Below are 15,947 nucleotides of genomic sequence, written 5' to 3'. Positions count from 1 at the left end.
TTTTTTCTGGTGAAAAATACATTTGTATCTGTCTAGTTAGGTAAATGAACGCAGCATTCTAAGGACTGTATTTATGATCTTGAAAGCAAATTATAAAATAAACTTTAGATAACAGCTATGTAAACAGCACAGTTTCTGGAAACCAGAAATGAGACTGCTGGAGAAGAAAGAAAGAAAATGTGAGATGTCTGTGACCTTCAAGCATAGAGGAATAAGTTATGGAAAAAATGCATCTTTAACTATAGATATTCAATTTCTCCCTTACTAAATTTGGATTATCTTACAATATATAGTTTTTTAGTTCTACATTCTAGCGTTACTTTGAGAAAACTGCCTTTATAATGTTAAAAAAATTTCACTGAGTAGGGGCACCTGGGTGGCTCAGTCGGTTAAGTATACGATTCTTGGTTTCAGCTCAGGTCATGATCTCTCAGTTCATGGGTTTGAGCCCCAAATTGGGCTCTGCACTGACAGCTGGAAACCTGCTTGGAGTTCTCTCTCTCTCCCACTCTCTCTCCCTTTCCCTCCCCCCACCTCTCTCTCTGTCTCTCTCAAAATAAACATTAAAAAAATTTTCACTGAGTATCTGAAGGTCCTCAGTCTCATAAAAAATTTCAGTGAACAACATGCAAATTTTGTGTGTGATAATACAGTAGTTCTCCCCCACCCTCACCCCCGCCATATCTGCGGTTTCGCTGCCTGCAGTTTCACTATCCTGGGGTCAACTGCAGGCTGGAAGCAGATGATCCTCCCGACATCTTCAGAAGGTCAGTAGTAGCCTACTGCTGCATCACAGAGCCTATGTCATTCACCGCACTTCCTCTCATTATGTATTTTATCTTCTCGCATCATCACAAGGGTGATTACGGTGTAAGAGGAGACCCCATTCACCTAACTTTCATTACAGTGTACTGTTATCATTATTTGTTAAGTGTTGTTAATCTCTTGCTGTGCCTAATAAGTTAAACTTTATCATGGGTATATATGTATAGGAAAAAACACTACATAGGGTTCAGTACTCTCCATGATTTCGGGCATCCACTAGGGCTGTTAGAATGTATCCCTTGCAGATAAGGGGGGGCTACTGTAATGGCTTATACTAATGTCCTATCCTGTCTAAAAAGGCTAGGACTTGTCAACAACCTCTGTTAAAATATTTTTGCTTATTCATATTAATAGGAAGTTTTTTCTAACCTATATTCATACCTTGTCCATTTATCAATCAATTTTCTTGGTGGTGTATTTATGTATAGTTATTTTTAACATCTGAACATAGTTAAATTTGTTAATACAACAGGATTTAAAATAACTAGTGATGATTTAGGGGAATTAGGAGGAGAGGGAGTTTTCAAGCATTGCTTGGGGCAAGGGAAATATGGTGTGTGGCAGAATGAGCTTGGCGGTGAGAGCATTATGGGTGGAATGAATGAGGTTTGCTGTTTCTGATTGAGATATCCACCTTTAGGGCAAGGGTGGAGATTAATAAGTTTTTATTATTATAATTCAATACGAGTACCAGATATAGAGCAATCACTCTGAGAAGAACCCATCAGTACAGAATGGACAGCTCAGATTTAGCAAGATAATAGCAAGTTGAATGTAACTATATTGATCGATGTCACATTTCTGGGGCATGAGGAGAGGCCTGTCTGTGAAGTAAGGGGTTAAGTGGCAGAAGGGTGGGCCTCATTAGAAGGAGTTGCCTCTCAAGGGTGTCTTTCTGGCTGTCAGGGCCCTCCAAATGGAAGGCATCATTATTTCTGCCACTTCTCAGACACCACTCAGTTGCAAGATTCAAGGGCTCACCAGTACCCTAGAGCTTATTATGTACTCACGCAAAAATAAAAATCATTGCTTAGCTGGAACCAAAATGGAGTGTGAAAAGTGGTCAAAGATGTGGCCCGGAAATGTAGTGGTGATGGTGAATGGGATGCCAGGTGGATATCGACAGGACTAGACTTCTCTTGATGTCAGTGTCCTCTCAACCTGTGAGTTCCTGATTGCCTACTCTCTTCCAGTGCCTGTGACATCCTGTATCTACTGATAAGGGCCCATCGGTAACCCCTAATCTCAGGTCCTGACATGTGCTACTTTGCATGGTTTGAGATCCTGTGCCCTGAACTTCTGAAGACCTTAAAATCAGAGAATTTTAAGATCTTTGTAGGTTAATAGATTCTACCCTGCACAAGACCAAATAAATTAAAATGTAATCCCATTTCAAATTAAATGCAATTTTTATATTTAAAAATATAAATTTGAACAGCTTTTTGTAATTGATTTTAAGAATTGGGCTCTCTGTTGGTCACTTAGTTACAATAGGCTGTGGTTTCTCATCAGTAATCACACATTCTCTGGGATTTCTTGGAATTGAGAAAAGCTAATTTACACATTATTTTCAAAATTAATGACATTTTTATGAATATGAAAGGAAATAATGTTGCTATATTTTATATTTTATAGCTGTTTAAATATTTTAGTTTTGTAGTTTTATTTTTTGAGCCATCATATTTTTAAAACTGGTTTCAAACCTTTTTTGGGATCCCTGAAAAGTTCATAGGTCTTCATGTTTAAAATGATCTGTTTATAATTTTCTAACACAAACACAGGCTATTATTAGAAATATTGTCATTATTTCATCAAGTATCATTTGCTTAGGGAAGCCTTCCCTGACCTTGAATACGTTAGGTTTGTCTGCTATATGCTCTCCTAGCAAATTTTGCTTTCTGTAAGAGTTATTTCCTTCCATCAACTACAATTATATGATTATTTCTATTATTATTCATCTTTCTCCTCTGCTACCCTGTTGATCCCATAAGGGCAAGACTGCCTGTTTGTTCTCTAGTCCCTAGCATGGCATCTGACCAAGAATCAATAAATATGAATGAGTGGATGAGAGCATGAACCTGCAACTTCTTACAGGGGTTCTGTTTCAGGAAGAGGGCTTCATCGCTGACAAGGGCCTCAGCACTGAAAACTAAAAAGCATTCTTAAAATATATCCTCCTCCATCTTTTATTAAAGATGTCTGCCTTTAACAGCACTTGTTCTTGGCTGCTTGGTGTCCAGCCCTGGATATCTGGCTCTTCTGGAGTTCCTGGGAACTACCTCATATACTTGACAAATTAGTGAAGAAACTTTTTATTAGCTACTTAGAAATATATTTAAATCTTTGGGGATATTCAAAATTTAAAGATGCCCTATGTTTATTCTGGAGTTTCCCGGGAGTAATCTTGTTCACCACACTAAAAGGAACTTTTTTGAAAACTTAAAATTAGACATTAAAAAAAAAAATAAGGATTTCAATTTATTGAGCACGTAACTAGGTGTCACGAACTGGTAAGTACATTCCCACATGATCCCACTTAATCTTCATACAATTTAATTTGTTTGTTGCTCTCCCAATTTAACATACAAGTAAACTGAGCTTCAAGGTGGTTGTTCAGTGCATACAGGAACAGGTGGTAGGGCCAGGATATGAACTCAGTCCTGGCTCCAAAGCTCAGGCCTCTCCATTTTGCTATGCCAGCTCATATGTTTCTGAGCATTGCTGCTACCATTTTTGGAACACCCCATTAGTCCTTGAGTAGGATCACATTAGGCAGTATGTGTTGAAATGGAGTGACTTACCCAAATGAGGTATTGCTTTTCTTTGTAACAAGCCCACGGGTCAGCAGTCCTAGACTAGTGCAGCGGCTCCCAGTCCTTCATCCGTGTCCCAGGCTCCTTCTGTCTTTCTATCCCATCATCCTCCGGGCCTGCATCCTCAAGGCTAATTCACGGTTTCTCCACGAGAAGGCTGCTCCTTTCCAGGCTCCACACGCTGGCCTACACTGGGCATTATCAATCTTTTTAAGACTCTGGCAACTCAGTGAGAAGAAAAATGACATCTTTTGGGGGTGTTTTGCAGTATTTTATTAGTGAGTTGAAATCATCATTTTTTTTGGTTATTTATGCTTCTTTTTTTAAACTATTTGTTTTTGTGTTTGCATTTTTTTTCTATTTGGCTGTACATCTGTTTTTTTTTATATATGTCATACCGTATTTATTTATTTATTTATTTTAGTGGTTCATTTCTTTAATTGAGACGTAATTGGTATACAACATCATATTGGTTTCAGGTGTGCAACATGACAATTCAATATTTGTATCTATTACAAAGTGATTGCCACACTACATCCAGTTATCTACACACAGTTACACATTTTTTTTCTTGTGATGAGAACTTTTAAGATTTATTTTCTTAGCAACTTTCAAATATATAATACAGTATGTCAACTATAGCCATCATGCAGTACATTACATCCCCAGGACTTTTTTTTTATATATATATATTATTTATTTTCAAATTGGTTTCCATTGTACATCTGTTTTTTATTAACATCTCTTTGTGTATTTAGAATATTGGCCCTTTGTCATTTGATCATTTCTTGATTCCAGTTTTTTGTTTACCTTTTGATGTTGTTAATGGAGCGTTTTTCTGTGTAAGTTTTAAATATTTAGTCTTGGCATTTACATAGTCTTTTCTGGTTTTGAATTATGCTTTAAATATTTGCTCATATATGTGCTTTTATAGTTTTGTTTTTTTACATTTAAATCTTTAATTCATCTGGAAGATATTTTGGAATAAGGAATGAATCTTGTTCATTGTAACTTGGTCTATAGCCATAGCTTTTTACATAAAGATGTGGGGAAAAAAAGGAAGAACATACACAGATTGTCAGACTGGCTGTATCATTAGAGCTGGGCATTTGAAAAAAATGGAATCCTAACTAATACTTTTGGAGGGGATTAAAAAATAAAAATTTTGAGGGGCATCTGAGTGGCTCAGTTGGTTAAGCTTCTGACTCTTGATATCAGCTCAGGTCATGATCTCGTGGTCTTGGGATCAAGCATTGTGTCAGGCTCCATGCTGAACAAGCCTGCTTGGGATTCTCCCTCTCTCTCTGCCTTTCCTCCATTTGTTCTCTCTCTCTCTCTAAATAAATAAACATTAAAAAAAAGAATAAAAATTTTGAGACATATGGTTTCCCAGAAAAACAAATTCAAAAGAATGATATGTGGTTAAGGAACTAATGTTTTCAGAAAAAATACTGAAATGTTAACACCCACTTTTCTATGTATAGTGTAAACATTAAACTATGCCTCTAGTCTGGGAAAGAAAAAGGAAATGTAAATATCCAAATTTGGTGTATTTCAGTTTTATATTAATTACTGAAATGAAAAGACATGCTTTAAGAAATTAAAAGTCACTGTGCTAACCACATCTATTACAGTGATGTGAGTGGTTCTCTATTTGAAATTTTAACGTTGAAAACAACTTTGTCCCTGATTAGCATGCCCATTAAATTACATGTGTGTATTTAGTAGTTTTTTTCTCATAACCAACAAAAGAAATTCTTACATTAGAAATCCTGGACTTCAGGTTTCCCAGATGTCTATTTGGGTGGGTCTTGGCCAACCCAAGCCAGGGAGCCAGGTCTACCTGCCCAAGGGCAGCAATGATTAACTGGGAGGGCATAATGAACACTCGATTGAAACTCGTTGGTCCATTCAAACTTTCTTTCCACACAGGCAAGTCTTCTAATTCCGCCCCAGAAAAAGTTCATGAGACAGTGTAGCAGCAGCGCCTCAGGGATTATGGGAAATCACAACACACATCTGGCACCAGACTTCACCCCCAACGACCTTGTTCCAGCACCAGCGAATGTGGCCGTTTTCTGGGGTCTGCTGGGCCCAGGTGGCCTCACAACCTCTACCAAATGTCCTTCCAGCAGTGGAACTGCTTCTCCCCATGTGGCCCGAGAACCTCCTGGACCCCACTCTGCTCCTGGGGATTTGCCCTTCCCACCAGAGCACCGCCAGGTATCGAACTGTGGAGTTTCAGACTCTGCACTCCCCCTGTTTGCAGTCTTAATGGAATTTAAATCCTCTCCTTTCTCCCCTTTTAGTTCAGTCCCTGTGGCTGTTTCCAATTTTCCACTTTCTCTCCAGCTGCTTTTGGGAAGGGGTGTTTTCCCGTATTCTCCCCCCGCCCCCAGGCTCCATCCTCTCTCCACACGCAAAAGCAGCTCCCTGCCCTCCGAGGCTTCTCTCTCCCCAAGTTCCCCTCTCCACCCCACGTACCTGCTGAATTCTGTAGTTCAGGTTGTGCAGATTGTTGTGTTAATCCTCAGATCAGTTTTCTAGGTGTGCAGGATGGCTTAGTGTTGGTCTGGCTGTATTTCATAGATGTGAGGCACACAAAAAACTTCCATGCTGTTCCACCATCTTGGCTCCTCTTGGGAGAGAGAGCATCTTAAGCAGGCTTTGTGCCCAGTGGGGAGCCCCATGATGGGCTCAATGTCAGGAACCCACGAGATCATGACCTGAGTCAAAATGAAGAGTGGGATGCTCAACTGACTGAGCCACCCAGGCATCCCTCTAATCACTTCTTAATGATCGGTGGACTTGGAATCAAGCCAAGTTCTGAATTCTAGTTTCCCTACTTCAAAGCTGTGTATCATTAGCAATTTGCTGTAACTTTCTAAGTCTCAGTTTTCACATCTGTGAACTGGAATCAACCCCAATTTAGGTGATTGTGGTGAGGATGAAACCACCGGATCTGGTAAATATAAGCCACTTAACAGTTTTAGTCTCTTCCCTTCTTTTAGGGCTTGACATCTTTTGGTAGAAAATTTTATAGGCTTTAATACAAATATTTTATAGCATTCTTAATATCCTTTTAACATGCTGTAAGAATTCTGGGTAGAATATGCAGGATCCTTAACTAAATTGGTAGAGAGGATAAGCTTTATCTAGCCATCATACTAGGTGTTAGTCCCTAAGTGAGCCCCATAATGAAGATCTTCTGAGTCATGTGTTTGCTGTTTTATAGTGAACATCACTGAAAGCTACTATTTGTAGTAATCATGTGTTATGTTTTCTGGCTGACTGGACTGGCATCTTTTCTTTCTTTTTTTCGAACTTTTTATTGGATACAATTTCAAACTTACAAACAAGTTGCCAGAAGACTAAAAAAGAATTCTCTCTCTCTCTCTCTCTCTCTCACACACACACACACACACACACACACCCCACAACTCATGGGGGCCCCTGGTTGGCTCAGTCAGTATACCCTGTGACTCTTGATCCCAGGGTCATGAGTTTGAGCCCCACGCTGGGTGTAGAATATACTTAAAAAAAAAAAGGAACTGTTGCATACCCTTTATCCAGACTCACCAATTGTTTACATTTTGCCCCATTTGCTTTATCAAACTTTCCATCTCTCTGTCTCTGTCTCTCAACATAGATACACACATACTTTTTTTTTTTTCTGAACCATTTGAGAATAAGTGGCAGGTATTAGTCCCTTTGTGCCTAAATATTTTTGTATTTCATAAGAATTTTTTTTTACACAGCTACAGTACTTTAACCAAAATCAAGAAATTTAACATTGATAACAATATCATAATCTAATCAGCAGTCCATAGTCCCAGTTATGTTATGTAACTTCTGACTGACGCACCAGCCACCCCTCCTCTCCATCGAGGATGCAGTCCAGGGTCATGTATTGCAATTAGTTATCATGTCTCTCTAGTTTCCTGGAATGTGGAACAGTTCCTGTTGTCTTTCATGTCCTTTGACCTTGACATTTTTTGTCTTTCATGACCTTGACATTTTTTTAAACTATGTAGGCCAGTTGTTTTATAGAATGTTTGGGTTCATGTGGCATTTCCTAATGATTTCATTCAGGTTGTGCGTTTTTTGCCAGGAGTACCGCAGAAATGATATTGTGTCCTGTGTCAGGGATGTTGGTTTGTTCCATTATTGGTGATGTTAACTTTTGATCATTTGCTTCAGGTCCAATCAGAGTTTGACTTGGCACCATGAATAAACATGTGCGCTGTGTTTGGAGGATCTTGAACCTGATGAGTGCTGCCCTGCCCAGTCCTTACAATACTCATATTCTGCATTCTCATTCCCAAGCTGGAGCACAGTTTCTCACCCACGTGAGATGCCGATTCACAAGCGAGTCATGAGAAGAAGAAAGTTGAGCAAACGGCAGTCATTTTGCTGAAAAGAATGGCAGCAGAAACATTTGGGTTTGGGGCTGCAGGTCCCGAAAACAGTTGCAGCTGTCCACCGGAAAGCTGGCTTCCTGGCAGGGCTGCTCGGTGCCTCGCCAGGCTTGGTGAGTTCTTTTGTGTAGGTTTGTTCTTTGTCCTGAAGCTTAGCATTGAGCTTGGGTCTCTAGTCCTCCCAACAACTCTATAAATTCTTCAATCAGCATTTCTTCCATTAAGACACAATTTACACATAGTAAGATGTGCCTATCTTAAGTATATAGTTCAAAGGGTTTTGACAATTGCATATACTTGTGTTACTTTCAACCAAATAAAGATATAGAAAATTTCTGTTACCATAGAAAGTTCCCCTATGTGCCTTTATAGTTGCTACATACCGAGTGTCTGTGTCTCCCTAACGTTCAGATGTTGAAATCCTCATCCCCCGTGTGATGGTATTGAGAGGTGGGCCTTTGGTAGGCGATTGAGTCATGAGGGTGGAGCCCTCATGAATGGGATTTATGCCCATACAAAAGAGAGCCCTGAGAGCTCCCTTGCCCTTTCTACCCTGTGAAGTTACGGCCAGAAGACAGCCGTCTATGAACAAGGAAGTTGGCTCTCACCAGACACTGAATCTGCTGGCACCTTGATCTTAGACTTCAAGCCTTCAGAACTGTGAGAAGTAAATTTCTATTGTTTAAAAGCTACCCTGTCTGTGGTATTCTCAGCCTGAACAGACTGAGTCAATAGTCACACCCTAACCCCAACCCCACAAGCAGCTCTTACTCTGATTTTCGTCACTATAGATTAGTTTCACCTTCTTAAATCTGTAAGTTTATGTCTCTGACCAGATTTGGAAATTTTCAGCAACCCCATTCCCTTTCTCCAATCCTCCCCCCAGAACACTAATGACAGGAATATTACATCTTTTGTTGTTTTGTTATAGTCCAAAGCCCTGAAGGGGCTGTTTTTGTTTTTGTTTTTCTTAAGTCTATTTTCTCTCTGTTGTTCAGATTTGGTCATTTTTGCTCTTTCAGTTCATAGATACTCTTTCTTTTGTCCCCTTCATTCTGCTGTTGAGCCCATCCAATGACCTTTTTATTTTGGTATTGCATTTCTCAGTTCTAAAATTTCCATTTGGGTCTTCTTTATGTCTTCTATATCTTTGCTGACGTTTTCTATTTTTGTCATTTGTTTTAAGCACATTCATAATTCTTTGTTGAAGCATCTTCATCGTAGGTGCTCCAAAACATTTTAAAGTTAATTCTGACATCACTATATTGTTGGCATCTATTTTTTGCATTTTTTTCATTTAGTTTGGGATCTTTCTGGTTCTTGGTTTTTATTATTTTCTATTGAAACTAGGTATTATTTTCATATTATGAGATTATAGATCTTAAATATTTATACCTTCTATGTTAGCTGGTTTTTTTCTGACACTACTCCAGTTCAGGAATGGGAGGTACCATCTACTCAGTTCTGAGTGGAGCTAGAAGACCAAGTTCCCCACTCAACCTCTGTTTGACACATGAGAGAGGTGTTCTTCCCTACTGCTGGGCACAGGTGGGGGTTCCAGTTCTCTATGTGGTCTCCACTGACAACTCTGTGGAAGTGGTCTCATTACCACTGGGCAATAAAGTCCTGACTCTTCACTAAGCTTCCTCTGATACCATAATGGGGAAGGAGAGAGATGCCTCATTACTACTGGATGGAGGTGAAGTTCAAGCTTCTCACAGGACCTCCACTAACACTTTGGGGTGAGGGCTGCAGGGCCAGTGGGGATGAAATTATGATTCCTTGCTCGTCTTTCTCTGACATCACCCTAGCCAATGTATAATCAATCTATGCTTCCCACTCCATCTGTACTGGTGTAGGTTGGGGTGAGGTCGCAGGTTTTTCTTTGGTGTTTGGCTGGGGTAGAGTGGTTATAGTCTAAATATTTGCTGTCTTGGTAGGCGTTTGTTAGGGTTTTTTGATCGGCAACATTGGCATTTCAAGATTGCTGGCTTCTTCAGGTCTCAAGTCTGAGATATGTGAGGCAAAAATAAAATCAAGGAACTTGCCACTGGTCATCTTATGTTTGTTTTATGTGTAATGCTCAGGGTTTCAGTTATACATACTTCATGGGAGGAATCTACTCCCATCTTTCTGCAAGCAGAAGTCTCTATATTTTCTTTCATTAAGTGTTTAAGCCTTTCGCCCATTTACAATTGGGTGCTGGGGTTTTTTGTTATTGATTTATTGGAGCCATTTATATATTCTTATTATGAATCTTTTGCCAGGTATGTGCTTTGCAAACATATTCTCCCAGTCTGCAGCTTGCATTTTCATTTATTAAACCATGAGTTTAATGAACAGAAGTTTTAAATTTTGATGAAGTCCAATTCTAGCTACCTTTTGAACTAAACTCCTTTAATGCTAAATGAACCAAGGTCAATTTCTGTTGCTTGCAACTAAGAGTATTGGTTGATATAAGCCTACAAAGAATCACCTTGATACTTACACATACCATGATATTAATGCCCAAAACATTTTTGGAATCCATTTTTGGAATTGGCTCCACAAGAAGTTTATGACCATAGCAGAAACCAGGCTCATTATTTTAGAGCTTCGCCTAATATTCCACCATCAAACACCATCTGAGAACTTAATCATATGTCAGAACTGGCTGTATAAACTTTAGGTAATTGCACAATAAATTTCACTCTCAAGGTGTGATAAGTTGCACAACAAATATTAGTTAAATGGACGTGCCCTAAATTCTGGTAGTTTGCATTTAGCTAGTTTTCCTACATACCCAGGAGTATATTGATTTAACATGATTAGTTACAGACCTTCTCCACTGTTAGCACCTATTCCATTTGAATTCTCACTTGATTAGCCTTTTTATACAAGGATACTCTGGGGCCCTGAGTAGTTGAGAGAAGGAAATCTTTTTTAGCCTGATGCTGAAAGAGCCACAGTCCTTCCAGCCCTGAGAGAATGGTAGTGAGGAATCAGGGTAGTCAGTCAAGGCTAGGAAAATGAGACAGTCCTCAGCTCGTCCAGAATGAAAGAAATCAAAACACATCTGGTACATTTATATTCAAATATATAAACAACCGCTCCTGATAAAAGATTTGGAGTTAGCTGTGATCTGGATTGACTATAGCTCTGCCTCCTGCTTTTATGGGTGTCTGAAGATTCTTGAAAGCCTGTTAATTTTTCCATTTATTTTATACTGAAGGGAATTGTTATGGTATTGATAGAGCTGCTCATCAGCTCAGTGGTGATTTTTCTGGTGAGTAGGTGTTAAATATTGCCATGAAAGATAACAGGGTGGCATTCAATCCAAATGGGAAAGCCCTAACAGGTGATTATTGAGACCTAAGACAGGAGATACTGCGCCAAGGAAAATGGCAGAACTTCACACCCACATCTATGATCTTGATGTTTTATCATTATAACTTATAGGTATTACAAATTCATATGCCAGGCCTCTAGAATTACATAGTATTATGAAAAGAACCAAATATATAGTTGACAGATAATGATTGGTCGCATCTAACTCCTTAGTCATATAGAGTCCAAGTTTTGTTACTTTTTTTTTTTGTTTTTAAAGAATAGACTCAAAGCTACTTATATATATTTTAAATGCTCTAAAACCTTGGTCATTATTTCATTATAATACAGATTAAAAGCAAACTGTAAAAAAAAAAGATGATTAACACAAATTAAAAAACTTAAAAGTGATCGATAAATTCCTGACTTTTCCTTTAAATTAGAAATATAAATTTCTTTCTGTGTTTAATACTTCAAATCCCCTCTATATACTGACAGAATGACATAGGAGTGTCCACCTCTTGTAGACCCTGGCATTGTGAAAACTGACGTTTCTGAGAACACTCCCTGTTTCATAACTCATGACATTGTGTGGGCTGCAGAAGTAATGCTTGTTTCTACCAAAAACTTACCAACCCTTGAATATGGGACTCAGGTTCATCTGAAAATTAAAACAAAGAAAACATTTCTGCAAATATTGTTAATAGCCATTTCCAAAGAATACTACTAAGCAAAATCTTCTTAAGTTCCTTTATACTTATCAAGATAATGCTTCTGCATGGTAGAAGTGGGATAATTCCATGTTAATCTTATCAACAATTCATGGAGATTGTCCTAGTTTAGTTATACATGTAATATGTACCTGTCATATGTATAAAATGTATAATGAGCATTTGTGTTCAAGAAAATGATAACCCAATAACAAATGACATTTTATTATTCAAATGATCTTATAATGTCAACACCAATGCTAATAAAAATATATAATATGCTAAATTCATCAATGGCAAAGTCAGTTGTAATTCCCTCGAAGATTCCCACATTTCCAAGTAAGCTTTTCACAGATAAATGAAGATCCTCTATTATGTAGAATTTTCATCTTTAACTGTTAAAGTCTGGGAAAGGCAAAGCCATCCCTATTAGGAGAGCAAGAAAAGCAGAGATGGAACAGATGGGTCTCCATACACATGGAGCTGTAAGTACCTTTCTGCTCTTCATATTATCTGCAATTTAAAATAAAGAAATTCTTTCTACCAAGGTTTCTAAATGTTGAGATTGTGGGTTCTTTTCATATTGAATTTTAAGGGATGCTGCTTTGCTCTATTTCTAAGCTATTGGAAGCAATAAAGTTTAAGCTCAGTGAATCAGTATGGAGTTGGTAACATGGTGACCCTTTCTTTAAAAGCAAAGACATACAGGGGCACCTGGGTAGCTCAGTTGGTTGAATGTCCAACTCTTGATTTCGGCTCAGGTCACAATCCCAGAGTCTTGGGATCGAGCCCCATGTAGGGCTCAATGCTAAGTGTGGAGCCTGTTTAAACTTTTTCTCTCTCCCTCTGCCCCTCTGCCCCTCTGCCCTATTTATATGCTCTTGCTCTCTCCCAAAAAAAAGACAAATAAAAAGGATTTTTTTTGGAAGAATATTTTCACAAACAGGGGCTTGCTTTGTATATACGTGTTATAGTCAAAGACAAAATTTGGATTATTGTTATATTCATGAAATAGGTATTTCATTAATTAGCCCTTTACATGTATGTGAAAGAGAGGGGGATTGAAAGAGAGAGAGATTGCTTTTCAGCTTAAGTAAGATTTTGACTTCCTGAGAACTTTCTAATTAGGTGAAATACTGGCTAATATATTTAGTCTTCTTACCAGGAAATGAATGAAAAGTACATCTTGTACATTCATGAGAAACTGAAGTAGATTATTGGTTAATAACCTAATGAGACATCTGTTTAAACAGATGTTTTAGTTGAGAGAAGCGTAAACATGATTCTAAATTTACAAATACGTTGGTTATTCTTCCTTGTCTGGGAGGTTGAGCCAAAGTTTATGCAGATTAGAGGAAAGCCAGAATCTGGAAAAATTCAAAGTATTACATAAATGCAGATAAAGTAATACAATAAAGTCAGTTGGCAATTATTTTAATAGTTATTTACAGGGCCTTCCATTGCTTTACTTCATTGCTCACATACAAGTGACCTGAGTTACTCCATCTTCCTGGTCAAACTGACCGTCGTCTAATTCCCGTAAGACACTGTCATTGCTGCTGAAGCCGGAGAAGCTGCTGTACTGTGTCGGCCTCCTCTCTCTTGTCCAACACTCTCCAGAAGGAGAGAGGAGGCACTCTGCAGGTGGGTTTCTGCTGTCCGTTGGTTGTGATGTGGCTGTGTCCAAACCGATGCTCCTGCTGGTGACTTTGTTCCTGTCTTCACCTTTTGTATGCCGGCTGGCTTTCCTCTGGAACACAAGAGATTGGCAACCAGGAATTAAAAAGAGGGGTGCTGGGCGCCTGGGTGGCGCAGTCGGTTAAGCGTCCGACTTCAGCCAGGTCACGATCTCGCGGTCCGTGAGTTCGAGCCCCGCGTCGGGCTCTGGGCTGATGGCTCAGAGCCTGGAGCCTGTTTCCGATTCTGTGTCTCCCTCTCTCTCTGCCCCTCCCCCGTTCATGCTCTGTCTCTCGCTGTCCCAAAAATAAATAAACGTTGAAAAAAAAAATTAAAAAAAAAAAAAAAAAAGAGGGGTGCTTTCCTGTCCTTTTGATCTAGCACATACTGTACTCGGCCTGAAACGTCTCTTCCTTGCTTCTCTTCCAGATCCTGCTCATCTTTAAGGACCAACTGAGAGCCACCCTTCACAGTCTCTCCTCCTCCCAGGTAAGAATGAGCTGCCTCTCTCTTTCACAATCTTTAGTAGCTTCTTGGCACGTCCTTCTCCTCACTGACAGATTGGTTGTGTACATATCTGGGCCCTCAATGATATCTCTGGGAGAGAGAAACCTGTTGAGATCATACTTTGGGGGAACAAAGTAGGGTAGAAATACACTGAAGGTTCTATTTTTCTTCTTGGTGTTAGTTGCGATACAGACAGCAGGAAAAGTGCTTCATTGGCCACCTCATACCCATTTCACACAGGAATAGGCTGCACAGAAGAGTCACAAATAATTCTGATCATGCTTATACTGAAAGAATGCCTGGAGCGTCTTCCTAGGTCAAGCAGACCACTCTCTCTGTCCTGGTTCAAACTACTTCTGCCTGACATGGTAGGAATGCTCAGCAACCAGACCACCTTAAGCTGCAGATGCTTCTGCTGTGAAATATTTACTGAGGGCTGACAATGTCCTTGGTGCAGTTCAGAGTAAAGAGGACATGGTCTTTGCCAACGTAATAAGTCAAAATAAGATATCTAAGCCAATAAAAGGAAATCTCAAGAAGAAAACTGTAGCAACTCAACAGGTAGATGTTCAGACTCCTGATGAGATTTCCTTACTAGGATGTCTTTAATACTGATAACATGACATATTAGAATGTGATCATTTACTCTTAGGAACAAAAATCTGAACAAGGATAAACAAAAAAGAGATAAAATTTAAAAAGATAAAAAGCACACTAATTTCCCAATTTACACAGAGTTTATTATTTGGAAGTTCATTTATATGTTAGATGGAAATTAGGACTTCATTTTCCTAAATGCAACAGCTATAATTATAAAACTTAGGGAAAAAATATAGAAGTCAGATGCCCATGCCCAGGCTAGTCTTATAAAAGTTTATTAACTCAGAAGTTAGTTGAACTGTAATATATAAAATACAGAGGTATATTCTACTGACTTTCATGGCAAATATACAAAGCAAACAAACAGCTTTACTAAATCAGATTTAATGTGCTACCATGGAATGCAACCACGGTCTATGACATTGTTTGTATAGGAACATTGCAGTCCTCAGCATGTTGCATAGAAAGGCGTATGTTGGCAGCTCTTTTTCTTGGCTGAGTTACTGGAGTCCTTGGGCAAGTTTAAGTTTATGGGTCCTGCCTCAACAAGAGCTTTCATGGTCCCAAGTCAGAGATAGTTGTGGTGGTGACATTTCCATTGGCCCCCTTGTATTCATCAGATGCAAATATCAGATCTCAAATCCTTTTCTTTTTATTGTTATTCACTAGAAGCATTAAATTTATTTTTTATTTTTTTAACATTTATTTATTTTTGAGAGAGAGAGACAGAGAGAGAGAGAGAGAGAGAGAGAGAGAGAGTATGAGTGGGGGAGGGGCAGAGAACGAGGGAGACACAGAATCTGAAGCAGGCTCCAGGCTCTGAACTGTCAGCACGGAGCCCGAAGTGGGGTTCCAACCCATGAACTGCGAGATCATGACCTGAGCTGAAGTCAGACGCTTAACCGACTGAGCCACCCAGGCGCCCCAGTAGTATTAAATTTAATACAAGCATTGGAACCTGACAGATCTACTCTTCAGGTACTGGATTTGAGAATGGCACATTTTCTCTGGCATTGGGACACTCATCAGTGAGGAGATAGCCTTTTGGCTGCAAGAAGGGCTGACGGGTACTGCCAGACTGGGCTCCTTTC

The 15,947-nt window shown here is 39.1% G+C and overlaps 1 protein-coding gene and 1 long non-coding RNA gene across 3 annotated transcripts in view; one reads left to right on the top strand and one right to left on the bottom strand.

The window, feature by feature from the left end:
* Positions 1–5,820: 5,820 nt before the first annotated feature.
* On the top strand, positions 5,821–15,567 carry LOC124515050 (uncharacterized). 2 transcript variants are annotated; one of them, XR_006962726.1, is made up of 3 exons: positions 5,821–5,861; positions 7,965–8,169; positions 14,179–15,567. It is a non-coding gene; the product is annotated as an uncharacterized LOC124515050 (long non-coding RNA). The 2 variants fall into 2 exon arrangements; XR_006962725.1 differs by having other exon boundaries at positions 5,831–5,861; positions 7,839–8,169.
* The window catches only part of RFTN2 (raftlin family member 2), a 64,943-nt gene continuing 62,545 nt past the window's right edge, over positions 13,550–15,947 (bottom strand). The window contains exon 10 of the mRNA XM_047083540.1: positions 13,550–13,822. Coding sequence (XP_046939496.1) covers positions 13,550–13,822 — 273 coding nt within the window. The remainder of the gene's footprint in view (positions 13,823–15,947) is intronic.

This window comes from Lynx rufus, unplaced genomic scaffold, assembly GCF_022079265.1.
Source record: "Lynx rufus isolate CCGP_SWC_20201006 ecotype Redwood Valley unplaced genomic scaffold, mLynRuf1.p SCAF_2, whole genome shotgun sequence".
NCBI lineage: Eukaryota > Metazoa > Chordata > Mammalia > Carnivora > Felidae > Lynx > Lynx rufus.
Note: the sequence above shows the minus strand (reverse complement) of the source record. Positions and strands in the feature narration are given on the sequence as shown.